The sequence below is a fragment of the Lynx canadensis genome, chromosome B4 (genome assembly GCF_007474595.2).
Source record: "Lynx canadensis isolate LIC74 chromosome B4, mLynCan4.pri.v2, whole genome shotgun sequence".
In the NCBI taxonomy this organism is placed as follows: Eukaryota; Metazoa; Chordata; class Mammalia; order Carnivora; family Felidae; genus Lynx; species Lynx canadensis.
In genome coordinates, this window is record NC_044309.1 from 55,400,690 (window position 1) to 55,417,022 (window position 16,333).

At 34.4% G+C, this 16,333-nt stretch overlaps 1 protein-coding gene across 1 annotated transcript in view; it reads right to left on the minus strand.

Moving 5' to 3' along the window:
* C2CD5 (C2 calcium dependent domain containing 5) overlaps positions 1-16,333 on the minus strand; it is a 100,317-nt gene that overhangs the window by 33,689 nt on the left and 50,295 nt on the right. The window contains 3 exon segments of the mRNA XM_030321929.1: positions 1,425-1,616; positions 4,423-4,518; positions 7,576-7,690. Coding sequence (XP_030177789.1) covers positions 1,425-1,616; positions 4,423-4,518; positions 7,576-7,690 — 403 coding nt within the window.

Here is a 16,333-nt window from a genome sequence, read left to right on the forward strand (position 1 = left end):
GCTGACAGTGCAGAGCCTGCTTGGGATTCTCTCTCTCTCCCTCTCTCACTCCAGATAAATAAATAAACTTAAAATAAAAACTAAAGGGGCGCCAGGGTGGCTCAGTCAGTTGAGCGACCAACTTCGGCTCAGGTCTTGATCTCTCACAACAAGGTTCAGCGACCGACTTCGGCTCAGGTCTTGATGTCACGGTTCATGGGTTCGAGTCCCATGTCAGGCTCCATGCTTACAGCTCAGAGCCTGGAGCCTGCTTCAGATTCTGTTGTTTCCCCTCATCTCTCTGCCCCTCCCCCACTCATGCTCTGTCTCTCTGTGTCTCTCAAAAATAAATAAAACGTTTAAAAAATTTTAAAAATAAACAAAAAATATACATTCATTCAAAATAAAATTCAACATGACTCTGTAGAATAGCTTTGATTGCCGGGAGGTTAGGAAAAGAGGACAGTGTCAAAGAATACCATATTTGGCATAAAAGTGGACAGAGCAAGGTATCATTCATTAAAATAAAGAAGGCTAACATGAAAGAAGTGGAGAAAGCCAGCAGTTCAATATGGAACAAGTATGAGTTGCCTAAAAGACATCAAAATAGGGTGTGAAAGTATATGGGTCTGAGGCTCAGAAGAAAGTTCTGGACTAGAGTTATAAATCTGGGAGTCCACAGACATATAGAAAGCACATCTGCAGGAGCTGATTGAATTCAACCTGGAAGAGAGCTTTGAGAAGAGAGAGTCCCAGACCCGTGGCCCTTTCAAGGATTAAGAAAAGGAGGAAGAATCAACAAGGACACTGAGGATTATACATAAGGTAGGAAAAAGCAGGGGTGGGGGGCGGGGGCACTATGAAGTCAAAGGAGTATCAAGGAGAAGATGATCAACTGTGTGACTACTACTATTGCTGAGGATGTCAAGTAAGAGGAAGAGAGAAAAGCATTTCAATGGATTTGGTAGCCTGGCAGTTGTCAGTGACCTAGACAGTTATCACTGCTTCCTATATGCCAACCACAATTTAGCATTTCCTACTCCAGTACATTTTAAAAGGAACTGTTAAGAGCTAAATTAAGTAGTAAAGAAACCATACATAGCATTGTTTCTTTAAAAGAAAAAAGATAAATTTCTAAATGTATTACATATTCAATGTCCTTAAAGCAGAGTCACGTTCTAGCCTGAAACAAGTTAATTAATAATCTTCATAATAACAGATATTGTATAGAATTGAAATGTTTAAATTGCTTTTGCATTTAAACTTATTTGGAGTTTTAAAATGGGTACTCTTCCTCCCAATATTCCATGTGACTAAATACAAGGTCCAGATAGTACTGCCCAGCCTGCCAGGTAGGAAACAGTACAGCAGACATGTGAAATAGATCTATTTGACTCCATACCTCATACTTCTCAGGGACCCCAATATTGTTTACACAAATATACCTTGCTTGAATAAGACAACCTTTTCCAATAACTGTTGCATCTGTTGGGAGGTCAATAGTTGTAAAGAGAACATCAGGAACTTTCTGTTTCCTGCAGTTATAGCAGTATGTGAGATGAGCTGGAAATGGCATATTCAGTTCGTCATATGGTATGTGGCAAAATCCACAACCTACAGGCAAATTTTCTTCTAGCCTATATGAATACATCAAGATAAAAATGACAGCATCTATTAAAATTCTATGCATTTTTTCAAAAGCATATGTTATACATATAGTACTAATGTATAAACTATATAACTTCTACCACTATGAGAGTTATGACAGTCCCCACTATGACTATTAAGAATTAAAAATGACCATGAAATCAAAACCATACACTTTTGTATGAGAGAAAAGACTTATATAAATAGCCAATGAACTGCATCAATTCATACGTTTGAGAATGTCCCACCTGACAAAACCACTATTATTCCAAAGCTAGTTCATAAAAACAAATGGTTAGATAATAAGGGTGACATTTTCCTACTGTCTGACAAATATAACACAAATATAATCACCAAATATAATCACAAATATAATCGTGGGTTTGAGGCCCCTCGTCAGGCTCTGTGTGGACAGCTCAGAGCCTGGAGCCTCCCTCAGATTCAGTGTCTCCCTCTCTCTCTGCCTCTCCCACACTCGTCTCGGTCCTCTCAAAATAAAATAAACATTAAATTTTTTTAATTTAAAAAGTCAAAAATAGGCATAATCTAACATTTCTAATTTCCAATGACTTAAGAATTTGTCAGAATAAATATTTTGAGAAACTGAAACACCTGTGTTTCACAAACAACATAAACCACAAGTAAACACACAACCTTCTCAATCAGTAAAATGTTTGCTGTAGTAATGCTTATGAATTCACTTCAGAATGGTATTTTTTTCACTCATCAAATCTGAGGAAATTAGGGAAACAGAAATGGAAGAAGAAAGCTCCATGGAGAACTCCAGACATTCACACAGCCACACCTCTAGAGCTGTGGAAAGATACGGGTTCTCAATTCATTCCAATCTAAAGTGACCTGTTAGAAGCTGAAACTTGGCAAGCGGACACATTAAAAAAGAGAAAGGAAACTTATACTGTATCTACTAGGAGTCAGGCTTCCTGCAGATTCCTTGTATACATTACTGCACTGAATTTCCAAAATAACCTTCTAAATCAAACTACTCCCATACATTAATTATTCTTTTGTTGGGACGGCATTCTGGTATAAGCAACAGGGAAATCAGATGCTAAGTAGAGCTGTGTGATCTTATACAAGTTATTCAATTTCTCAGAGCCTCCTCTATATAACCAGAATGACAGTATCTACCCAGAAAGGCTTCTTTTTTTTTTTTGAAGACTAAGCAGGAAAACATAGATAAACACCCACCCCCCCCCCCCCCACACACACAATATAATAAAAAGCAAAGAGCAACAAAAACTAGTTCTTCTTGGCCTGAAACCAACCTGAGATACTAAGTGACTTGTTCGGTCACACAAAATACAAGGCAGAAGACCTCAGATTTTAATGTTGGTTGGTTTGAACCAAAGCCCATGTGTCACAAAGGGGCACAAAAGATTGAACACTGGGGTAATTTTTAACTAAACACCTCATAGAAATTCTAACATAAATGATGCAATATCATAGGCCTAAAAACAGAACTATTTAAATTCAGGAAGCATTTAAAATATGCAATATACAGAAGGGATTATCTCAATACTGAGTTTATAGGGAATGTTTTCTTCCTTCTACTCTCCCATACTTTCCAAATTTTTCTCTAGTAAACATAAATAATTTTATAGCAAGAAAAAGACATTTTCCTCTTTTATAGATAGGGATGTATCTGTTCCACTAGATTGGCATATAAGAGAATTCACTGTATCCATCCAAGCCACAATACCAAAATAATCAAGCTGCATGGGAAAGGCCATTTTTAAATCAGGCTTCTATCTACTCAATAATGAAATCCACTGATGTGAGAGAACTATATTGCAGCACTGGAACAACTCAAAATAGAACACTCTGACTTTTAATATACTTTAAAATGTTCCACCTTCTTTTTTCCTATTTATGCTGACTTTTAATGCTCTGTAATATATTACAGTCAAAATACCTTTTTAATACAAACTAAAGAAGAAACCGACTAAGGTCTTCTATGTGCCTACGTGAGCTAGAATAACTTTGTTATACAGAGACTTGCAAATTTATACTAAATTTGATCACATATAGATTTTTTTTGCTGTCTTCCTTAATATACAAATACTGGGGGGAGGCGGAGGAGGGGGAGGGAAGCAAATATGCATACAGTGAAGTAAGGGGTAATTAAAGTTTATATTATTCAGGTACTCTGGTACCAAACTAATAGTTTTCTGTATATATATATTTGATAATTTCATCTGTTTATGGAAAGTATTTTTGACATTTATGGAAGCTAACAGATTAAGAGATTAATAACCAAATAAACTAAAAAGTAATCTATTTTACCTAATAATTTCACTTTTACTTTCTCTTTCATACACATTAAAGTTATATTTCACTTTTTAGGAAGCTTTTATATATAATTTTGTTACGATACAGTGTTTCAATTGTTCTGTAAATTATGAATTTTCTTTATGCAAATTGTTTCATGACCTTTTTCTGTTTCAGAGGGTAGACAAGGGGAAAGGAAAGGAAGAGAAAAATCAAAGGAAATTACTTCTATACTATAACAAAAAATATACACTTGAAATTCTTTCACTGATAGTTATACATGTAACTTACCAAGATACTAGAAAAATTATAACAATGTGTGTCATATAGTGCAGAACTCAATACTTCTCTGTTGCTATAGGTTACACAAAAAGCAGTGAAGTGCCTGGTCCTCATTTCTATATTAAGCCACTCTCATACAGAAGAACTATCCCAGCTCTAAAGTTACAAAAGTTAACCTCTCCCTTCTTTGCCATCATAGAAAATAAGCCAGGCTGCCATGACAACCTCTGTTCCAAACAGCCCTCCACGGTGCCATCCTGCAGAAATCTAGGGTTCAGTACAGCTGCCGTGCCGGATGCAGATAAAATACAGACCTCTTCACTATAAAAGAAAAAAACATAAAACAGTTAACATCTTCAGGCAATCTAACTTTGAAAAATGTTAAATATCAAAGTGATTACAGGGTGACAATTTAAATTCAAGTTAGACTCCACAAATATTAATGATATCATAAGATTATCTCCTATCCTAGGATAAAAAATAAAAATAATGTTATTAAAATGAAGAAGGTGGGGTGCCTGGGTGGCTCAGTCAGTTAAGCGTCCGACTTCAGCTCAGGTCATGATCTCACCATTTGTGAGTTCAAGCCCCATATCGGCTCTGTGCTGACAACTCAGAGCCTGGAGCCTGCTCGCATTCTGCGTCTCCCTCTCTCTCTGTCTCTCCGCTGCTTGTGCTCTCTCTCTCTCTCTCTCAAAAATAAATAACCATTAAAAAAAATTTTTTTAATAAAGTAAATAAATAAAATGAAAAGGGTAAGAATTCTTTATACTTAAAAAATTGTAAAAGATAAAGCACAATATTAATGACAATAAATTCCTTTAAAATATGGTAAACCTGATAAAGACTGAATATCTCAAAGTAGTAACAAATTATTTTGCGGAATTCAGCAATAAACCATTAAACTGTATTAAAATACTCTTTAAATGCATACTAAACTTCATTAAAATCATTTTAAAAGTGTAACTATGTAATTATCAATATCCCTATAGCTTAAAGTTAATAATCAAAAGGTATCTGAAACAAATAATACCCAAAATATACTAAATGGAGCTTAAACTACATCATTATATGTATGATAAAAACCTCACTTTCAAAAGAATTATTTGGAATTCTTTATTACATATCAACTAATTTTAAATAATCCACAAAATTATTGAATGAGATCATACAAAGCAAAAGAGAAAAGTTGCAGCCTAGGGACAAAATGTTGGAAACAGTATAAGTGGACCAGAAGTCTGAAAGGACATGAAAGAAATGGTCACTTGATCTGTAACTGAGTAGAGACAGACCAGGCTCAAAATGTTTAAGTGGGCACTGAGAATGTCAAGGAAGAAGGTGGAGCCCCTGATGTGCTGAATTAAGGAGCTCTAAGAGCAGAAGTACATTTCAAAGAGTTTATCCAGTAATAGGATGGATCAGAACCAAAAAAATTAGTAAAAATGGGATTTAAACACAAGATTTTTTGAGGTCTGGAGGGAAAAAAGAAGCTTGTATCAGGTGAATTCAAACTTCTACGTAAATCAATTTGACTCATTTCTGTACACTCCCGCATCTACCTGTGACCTATTTCCTGCCGCACTGAATGTACACCTCTGGCCTTCTCTGCATGCTACTCTACTAGCCTTAAACACTCCCTTCATGCCTCCTTTCTTCATTTATATAATTCATACTCATCCCCTGAGATTTAGTTTAAGCTTCAGTTACTTCATTAACCCTTTCTTCCAATCTTACTTCTAAACTCCAACCCTCTGGGCCCCACAGCACCCTGGGATATCTCTGCCATAAAATGTGTTCTACTTGTCATAATTCTCCAGTAAAATGTGAAACCAATAACAAAAACTATGTCTTTTAAAACCATAACCCTATGACCTGGAAGCATATGACACTAAATCTATGAATGAGCTAAGATTATCTACCGGGGAGTAAGGCAGGATAAGCATAACAAAGTTATTACTTTAACAAGTGTAGAACAGCTACAATGGAGACAGAAAGGTGCAAGAATACCACACATGATCCACAGAGGAAAAGAAAGGGCCCTCAGAAGATGAAACAGCATGGCTCTCCACATATACCAGAGTCTAATCATTTTTCTGTAAAAATAATGACCACCACAAGCACAAGAGAATTACCCATGTAATAGTTGACAGTAAGGATTAACCAAGAATAGGAGGTGGAGGTGCCTGGATGGCTCAGTTGGTTAAGTGTTTGACTCGGTTTTGGCTCAGGTCAAGATCTTGTGGTTGGTGAGATCGAGCCCCACATGGGGCTCTGCACTGACAGTGTGGAGCCTGCTTAGGAATGTCTCTCCTTTTCTCTCTGCCCCTCCCTCTCCTCTCTCTCTTGAAAAATAAACAAATAAACATTAAGAGAAAGAAAAAAAAAGAATAGAAGGTGGGCAGCAAAAGGTCAAACAGTTTCTAGATGATATTTATTATAAACTTTTCAAGGGGTTGAAAGTAGGGTTCATTGATGGCAGTCAGCAAGTCAAATCAGAGCCCAACTAAGAAACTGGGGAAAATCTTGGTTAAGATAAAAGCCAAACAAACCAGTATAAATGTGCAAATGAGATAAGTGAAAAATATTAAGTTGTGATCCAAGAGTGAAATTTTATAGTTTCAAATTTAAAAGGGGAACCATTTTGAACAATATGAAGCCTAAAATACAGTTGAAAGCTGAGGGATAGAGGAGGACATGAGAGTAAGAAGGTACCAAGTCAGGCTATTAGAAGGGAGGTAATCATGTTCAACTGGAGGAGACAGCAGAGAATTAAGAAAGGCAGAAGAATGTTTTGGAGGTAGGAAAGTCTGGACTGTGGAATGGCATGGACTTTAAAGTAAGAGAGATTGTTCAAATGAAAGGTAGGAGAAAAAGAAATGGAGAACTAGGAGTATGGAAGTCTCTTCCTAACTCGGCAGAGTTAGGAAGGATGATGTGTTGGCAGAAGAAAATTAAGTTGCAGTTAGGTAAAAAGAGTTTACAGACAAACCTTAAAGACACATTAGATCAAGGTTTCCAAATATCCCAGAAGAAAGAGTTAGTGGGGTCACAAACTGGAGTAAAGTAGGCCTAGAATTAAGACTTGCTATGTGCCAGTATCAATTCTCATTTAATTCATCAGTAACCTTAATTGATAGATGGTTATAATTTCCATTTCAATGTATAAACTGAGGCTCAGAGGAATAGTTATTTTCTCAAAGTTTCACAGCAATTAAGTGGCAAAAATGGCATATGGACCTCAGTCTGATGTACTCCCAAGTCCATGCTCCTGGATCACTCCATAATTCTTCTTTTCTCTATATTTGCATAAAGCTTTTAACCTTTTAGATGACAATCCGTAAATTACAGCATCTAGAAAATCAAGTTATTATCATTTACCAGATGCTAGTTGATTCACTGTAGCCCACTACAGCATGACAGCCTAATGCTTTAGCATGTGATTTTATTTCTTGTCTGATTTCTGCCCACCACGCATCTCGAGTTTCTGGTTCATCTGAAAGATAAATTTTATATCAGTTCACTACTCAATAGCACATTGTTTATATGAGAAAGAAATGTTTAAAATAAACATATTCTGGAAGGCAAAGACACACTAGTCTATAACAGATTTTAAAACTAACTTCACATGTTTAAAATATTATTTCTCAAAATGCTTATTAACATTTTAATTTAATGCTACTTCTCACAAAATTTAACATTTTTAAACTTGATTGCTAGAAAATAAACCAACTAGTTCTATTTGCTTTATTACTTAGGGGACATCTATAGGAATATATTTATTAGATACAACTTCAAATGTAGACCCAGAGTTTCCAGACTCTAATCCTAAACTGAGGATATTCTATGTCTCACTCACCTCGCTCAGTGAACATTGTGAGTCATATCCATACATTTAATTTAAATTCTGATTTCATTTCCTGGTACCTATTTTTTATAACCCACTATATTCTAGGTTCTTTCCAAGGCAAAGATTTGTCCAATGTTAAAAAGAGGAAAGCCATCTGTAGCCATCCTTGGGGGTCCTAAAGCAAAGTAACAAGAAATGAAGGGACCAGCCAATTTAAAATAAAGAGAGCAAATATGTTGAATTTAATACAAGTAATTGGGTTAATGTAAATAAGGACAAATTTCAGGCAGTACACTGTAACTACATGTATGGTTCTGTAAGTAAGAAAATCCCTTAGAATCACAGCATGCATTTGTTTTGTTTTGTTTTGTTTTGTTTTTTAACACAGAGGAATCCGATATTGTTTGTAATGGAGCATTATAAATGGAGCATCTGGCACACATTCTTCCTAATCACTTGCATTTAGCTGCAAACTACTGGTGAACAGCAGCTGCAAATAATAGTAACATTTTATGTGCAAAGATGTTAAAAACAGAAACAGTCTATAATGGGCATATCCTAATTTGTTTCTTTGTGTGGCCAATTCCATTTGGGAACAATTTGGTATAGAAAAAACTTTAACTCTAAATAGGATGCTAAACTCTCTTTGTAAATTTTCCACATAAAAGGCACTTATTAAAACTGAAAATCAACCAATCCAAAAACTTCCTTTTTTGAATTTCAGTATATATCCAGTTTTCAAAATATGTTTTTTTTAAATAAGTAGAATAAGTAGAATTATACTCACTAGTAAAATACTGAAGACAGCAAAGTAAAGAAAGGTTAAAAGGCTTGTTATAGCAGACATTTCTATGATGTAATTTTGTTTCCTCCACAGGGAGGAGATCAACAAAAGGGAGAAATGAGATAATGTCATAACTACAAATGATGCCAGCCAGTTCTTGTATTAAAGTTTTGGATCCAAGACAGAGCTACCCTAAAACTTTCCTTCAGGAAAAAAAAAAAAGAACGAAAAAAAGGAAAGAAAGAAGAGAAGGAGACGAGAGAGAGAGAGAGCGAAGAAGAACGAAGAAAGAAAGAAAGAAAGAAAGAAAGAAGAAAGAAAGAAAGAAAGAAAGAAAGAAGAAAAGAAAGAAAAGAAAGAAAGAGGAAAAAGAAAGGAAAGAAAGAAAGAAAGAAGAAAGAAATGCAGACTCCAGGAAACTGAGGAAAAAGATCCAAGTATGAGATAAATAAAGGAGAGAAATAGAAAAGACTACAACAATATGGTGTTAGCAATCAATATTGTGAATTAAGAAATGTGTAAGACAATTAGGTGGCCCTATTTTGCACATACACTATTATCTTAAAGAATTTCTTCATATTCCCCCTGTAATGTAGACATTAACAGCACAAATACATTTGCAAATCCTTTTTTTTTTTTTTTAAGACATACATGTTTCCAGGCCAATTTGGGCATCTATTTAACATCGTTTCCTAATAAGGGCATTTTTATCGTAAGACAAACTCCTGTTCATGTAGTTGCTCAGACTATCAAATTATTTATGATTCTTTGAAAACAGGTATCACAAAAAATAACAAATATAACTCAGTTTAGAAAATAGCTATTTTCCCTGAAAAACATTGTAAAATAAAAATTAATTTTTCTTTAAAAACCCTAGTAGAACCCGCTATTTACTTTTTATATCTTTCTGGAAGTTTAAATATTATTTGCTAAGGCAAATAATTGTATACTATGTTTTTATAAAAACAGATTTTTCTCACATTAGATTTGCCTACATCTGTGCCACAAGTAATACATGGTAGCTTTTCTGTTTTAAAATGAATTTTATAGAAAGTAATCCATAACACTGTTTTTTAAATTAGTAAAAAAAAAAAAAAAAAAAAAAAAAAAAAGGAGGAAACTACTTATTTTCAGTTCAGGATATATTTATTTAGAAATGGCCAGCATGTCTAAATGGAAAAGTGTGTAATAATAATCACTATGAAATACATGTAACCACATAGATTACAAAGTTCATTTACATCAAACTTACCTTGGTGTAACACATAAAATAATCAGATAATTAAACCAAACGCTATGAAAGAATAAGTGGCTGATTTAAAAAAAAATCAACACAACAAAGGGCTGACTGCAGCGCAAGTGGAGCATTCATGTTCCTCTGACGAGGTCACAAGCAGCCTTTATTCTGACACATGAGCCACACAACTGCACATGGGGATGCCATTGGTGTATTTAATAAAGTATTTACAAGTTTAATAGAAGCTAAAGAGTTACACAACATGGGAGCTAAGGAAGCAAATGGCATATGTCCACACTCCAAAGAATTTGTTAAATTTTGTTTTTGGCTTAAGCAAAAGCTCAGAGAACAAAGGGTTTTGCAAAGCAGATTCAGCAGACAGGAGCCAGAAACAGTGGATATTTTGGCGCATGCTTGGATCAGGTGACAGTACAGACTGAAAACTATGGCAGCTCACTGAAATGGTTACAGAAAGTAATGGCCCTAGAGTCTAGGTGGAAGCAAGGCAAGCATACAGTAGGGAGCACTTAATCACAAACTAGGAACTGAATCAACAATAATTATCTACAACCGTAAGCAAGAAGCCAAAGGATGAATTTTTTGGCTATTAAATTTAGGGGTTATTTAATTAAAATTAAGAATCAATTTATTTAATATTGAAAAAATTAAATTTATCTTCAAAGCCTACATTATATTTATATCAGAGATGAGCCAAAGAATATTCACTTAGTAATTATGACTCAGCCTTACTTATTATATCTGTAAATTCAGAAATATACTATTTAATCCCATAATGGGATTTTTTCAAGCTTAAGTAACTGCTAACTGCATTCTTATAGGAAATACATTGGTTGAATTTGAATTGTGTTATTCACTCTCCAAAAGTCAAAACTGAGGATCTATCATACTCATATAAAAGGCAAAATAAAGAGTCTGGCTTAAAAATTTATGGCAACTCTACATACCACTCGTGAAACTAGATACAATTTAGTCATTTGAAGCATATACAGCTGAGATGTGAAGGTCACAATTAAAAAACATTTCAGAGATGTCAAGAAAAAAAATCTTCACTTTAAATACCATGCTCCTCCAAATAATCTATAGAACTATTTATAATTATAAAAAGATCTCACTTTAGAGGATATTAAAATTTATGTACTATATAAATTATATTTCATACGATGTTGTATTTGTATTCTATGGGTCAAAACTCTTCATAGATAATATCACAAATCTTTTAATATATCCTTTTATTTATAGGCATGCACTGTGCTCTAGATCAATACCTCACTGATGCTTCTTTTAGAGGTACTGTCTGCACATTTGGGTTGACATCACAATTAATTTTTCTTTACTGTTACTTTTCTAGAGCATGGACATAGCTTGATATCTTGCCATCTTTTTAACATTTTGTCTTATTTCTGAAGTACAGGTAAAACTGGTAAAGATTCGTAAAATGATAATAATAGCTCATATCTCAGAAAGTAAAGAAGTGAACAACTCAATATAATATGCCTTTATAAAACTTAGTCCCTTTGAGATTTTAGGCAATCACACACTTGCAACTAAGAAAAACTGACTACCTAAAGTGTTCAATTTAATTCTATTTTTACATAGCTCTGGAAGAGAATAATTCTGCCCTTGAGAATCTTTTAACCTGATTGAGAGAAAAGAAAATGGACAATTATTCAATCTAATTTTTAAATAAACGAGAGGAGATAAAGTGTTAGGTGGGCTCAAATAAACATTTTTAATACAACAATAATCTATCTTGTTAATGGAAGCATTAAAAAGCCACATTCTTAAACACCTTAAAGTAATATTCCAACACAAAACAACTCATTGAAGAACATAAATTTCCCTAATGAAATAGAAATTAGAGAGTTCAGGTTCAAGTGTGTATACCACCTCAAACTAGGTGGGGATTCAGTACCAACCTAGGAAGAACAGTCCCATCATACAGTAAGTGATGTGCAAATTCAGAGCAGACATCAAGCTGCAGTAATTTGGGATCTTAGGATGGTAGCTGGGATATAATCCGTGTTAGATCAAACTGGAGTCTTCACTATTCATAAAATAAGTCAGACACATAACTACTCCTTATCTGTGAGATTTCCCTCTTTATACATGGAGAGAAGATTACATATAACATTTACATACTATATTATAATATTGTAATTAACATCCAGTTATATTAGACATATAAAGAGTAAAATTTCAAAATTAAGGAAATTACATGTCTGACTTTTTCTTACAGATAATAAAGAATGGAGAGTAATTGGTATCCAGTTACATTATATGTAGACAGAAAAATTTGTATTACATTTACATGTTGCATTACATATAAAAAGAAGTTCACACAATATACATGCTATATTTACAAAGCCTTCTTGAACTCTATATATCTACTTCCTAAAACCCTCATTGAAATACTTAAAACCAAAGTCGGCTTAACTACTTTAGGCTTAGTTTTGCACATCTGCTTGTGAGTACCTCTCAGATGGAGTAAAAAATAACTACTGAGATCATCAGTAGAATTCAAGTTCCAAGAAAGCCTATCTCCATTTAACTCCTCCTCCTCCTCCTCCTCTACACACACACACACACACACACACACACACACACACACATGCACGCACAGCAAAACAGTGCAAGAAATAGCCTAGATTGGCTGTGCAAACAGGGTGTCTGCCTGGCTGAACAATCGTGTTCCCAATATCCAACATCATGTTCAAGACATGGTAGGCACACCACGAACATCCATGAATAAAAGATTTTTACTTACAACTGAAAAAAAAATTAGATTATCAGATTGATATATTCTATAAATATTTCCCTACACATTGGTTGACTCACATTTTGAATATGTTTAAAGCATATAAAATATGTTAAAAGTAATAATTACACTTCTTTTTCTTGGTTTTGATTATTATCGCCCCCGAAGTAAAGTAAATATTCTAAACAATTACAATTCAGATGAGTAACAAAAAAAGAGTAACATTTTCTAAATTCAGACCACTAATCTAAAGCTTTCCTTAGCACTAGCAAAAGTTCATTCATTATAAGATTGAGAAAATCTTAAGTATAATACGTTCAAAAATCTACAATCTAAAATAATAAAATAGTGGTGCCCATGTGGCTCAGTCGATTGAGCATCGGACTCTTGATTTCGGCTCAGGTCATGATCTCACGGTTCATGAGTTTGAGTCTGTCATAGGGCTCCACACTGCCAGCGCGGAGCCTGCTTTGGATTCTCTCTCCTTCTCTCTCTGTCCCTCCCCTGCTCACTCTGTCTCTCTCTCAAAATAAATAAATAGGGGCGCCTGGGTGGCACAGTCGGTTAAGCGTCCGACTTCAGCCAGGTCACGATCTCGCGGTCCGTGAGTTCGAGCCCCGCGTCGGGCTCTGTGCTGACTGCTCAGAGCCTAGAGCCTGTTTCCGATTCTGTGTCTCCCTCTCTCTCTGCCCCTCCCCCGTTCATGCTCTGTCTCTCTCTGTCCCAAAAATAAATAAACGTAGAAAAAAAAAAAAATAAATAAATAAATAAATAAATAAATAAACTTAAAAAAATTTTTTAAATAATAAAACTTTTAAAATATTCTCAAAAACAAAAGTTATCTAGTTTTAAACAAACTGTTTTTACTAACTCAGTACTTGAAACATTCACTCTTAAAAATATTGTCTAAGTTTGGAAGCTCTTTCAAACTAGTACTTTTCAAACCACATTATATATCTATTTTATATTTCCTCTTGTTGCTTCCCGATAAAATATCTAAGCTCACATGCATCCTATATAAAAAAATAACAAATTTTCATCAACTACACTGAGGCTATTGCTAATTAAAAATTATATCCGTACGCTATCCAGAAATACTTTCAGTGTTAAACTCAGAAGAGAGAAAAAAGAGATCATAGGCATTGAGAGACAATGAGCTAAGACTTTTAAAATCTACTCTGAAAATATTTTTTATAACTCAACTTTCAAACAGACTTGGGTTTCCAAAAGATAGGACGCAAACGCTCGCTGGGGCTTTAGACTTGTAGCTGTGTAGGATAATCCTAATCTCTCTTTCTCTCAGCTCAAAGTTGCCAAGAGACAATTTCACTTGCCACATTTTACTAATGACCAAGTCCTGCTGATTTTACATTTAAAATATTTACAAATTTATGGTTAAGAGTGTAAGCCCTGAAGCCAGAGTAGTTAGGTTCATGCTGTAGCCCAACAACTACCTATTTTACTTTAGGAAAATTATTGTTTCATTTTGCTCATCCACAAAATAGGAAAAATGTCTACCTCAGAGCTGTGTTTTGAGAACTGAATGACCTACTACCATAAAGCACTTAGAAGAGTGCCGGGCACACAGTAAGTGCTCTATAAACTTTAGCTCTCCTATCACCACCAAATCCATCTGGCCAGAAATACTACAGTCAACTAACTAGCCTCCCTATCCCTAGTCCTGCTGCCTTTAAATCCATTCTCCATGCTATAATCAATGATCTAATACAAATGTAACCATTGGATACCCTGTCTTATTCCTATGCCGGCCCTGTTCCTGCCACGTCACAATACAAGATTTGCACATGGTGTCTCCTCCTTCCTAGCAGCAAGATTCATCTTGTCTTTCTCAAAGTCTGTTACCAAGCCAGAAACATAAGAAGGAAGATAAGAAAAAGTAATACTGTAATTTTAAAATAAATTCTCAGATAATTGAAGTTTTTTTTTCCTTCTTCCTGCTCCATAAAAATATTTTCTATCACCGTAGTTAACACAACCTAGGACAGCAAAGCAGTAGAAAAAAGGACACACACAAAAAAGCTGAACTAACCAAGACATTCTGTATTCAATGTCAAACAACAGTATGAGGTAACTATGTAAATATCAAACAAGTAATGGCTAGGATATTGTTTTGTAACACAGTGCTAAAGTTTCAGAACTACATTAAAAGGATGTAACAACATACCTCCAAATACACTGTCTGAAGTATAAATGTTAATCTCTTATACATCCTTCAAACTGAGCTCAAGAATTATATCTCCAAGCTTCCCTGCCACATAGTTAATTTATGCTGTCCTCTTTAGTTCTGTACCTTGTATCACACCACACCACACCATACCACACACCCACACCACACCACACCACACAGTAAACCATTAACATGTTTTTCTAATCTCCCAGAATATGACCTTTTTATGAAAACAGGGTTACTGGCATCTTTGCACACCTATCATCTAGCAAACTGGCACAAAATAAACTCTAATAAATGCTTGCATATCATATTTCATGAGATACTATTGTGTGATTAAAAATGTTTTCCTATATCTTTCCACATTTTAATGTTTCTGAAATAAGAATGTCTAATAGTTAATATATTTAACATGGTAGTATTTCCTTCTCTTTCCTCTTGGGAAGCTATCATTAATTGATGATACCTTACATAATAAATGGTTGTCAGAGAATCCAGGAAATACAATATTGATGAATAATTTCTCACATTAATAAAAATTATATCAACAATTATTTTTTTTACTGATGTGGCCAATTATTGATTTTCTACAGTAATATAGGATAATAATGGCTAAATATTCCCTAATTACAGAGAAGAATACATAAATGATTTGAATACATTTATCATATTTTTGTTCAGAATTATATTATTTTTCCTAAACTAATATGAAAATCACTCTGACTTCTGAGTATGTTCCACTACCATAAAGATTCTAATATCTTAGTCAAAAGCACAGAACTATGAGAACATTAAACTGAAAGTGTCATCTTTTATCTTTTTTTTTTTCTTTAAGATTTTAAAATAATCTCTGCACCAAACAGGGGCTCAAACTCACAACCCCAAGATCAAGAGTCACATGCTCTACTGACTGAGCCAGGTGTCCCTTATGTTCTTTTAATATTTCTGTAATTCATATCCATCTTTTTTTCATACACTTACTACCTGACTTTATTTTAAATGATGGCAAGATATACTCTTTCCTCAACCGTGTTTCTCCTTGCCAAATTCTGTAATTCTGCTTACAGGCAACAAAGTATTAGACCTATAAGATTTAACTGCTTTTCTACTTTCCAAGACTGTTCTATCATCTAACACACATCTCACTCTAAACATGTTTGCCCTGACAAATTTTAAGCTCCTTAAATTATTAATGATCACTCTGTTCCCAATGTCCTTTCCCTACATAATTAGGCTTTTTCTCTTCCTATTCACTAATCTGCTTAATTTTCAAAAATATATTATGTTTATTAAATGAATCCAGC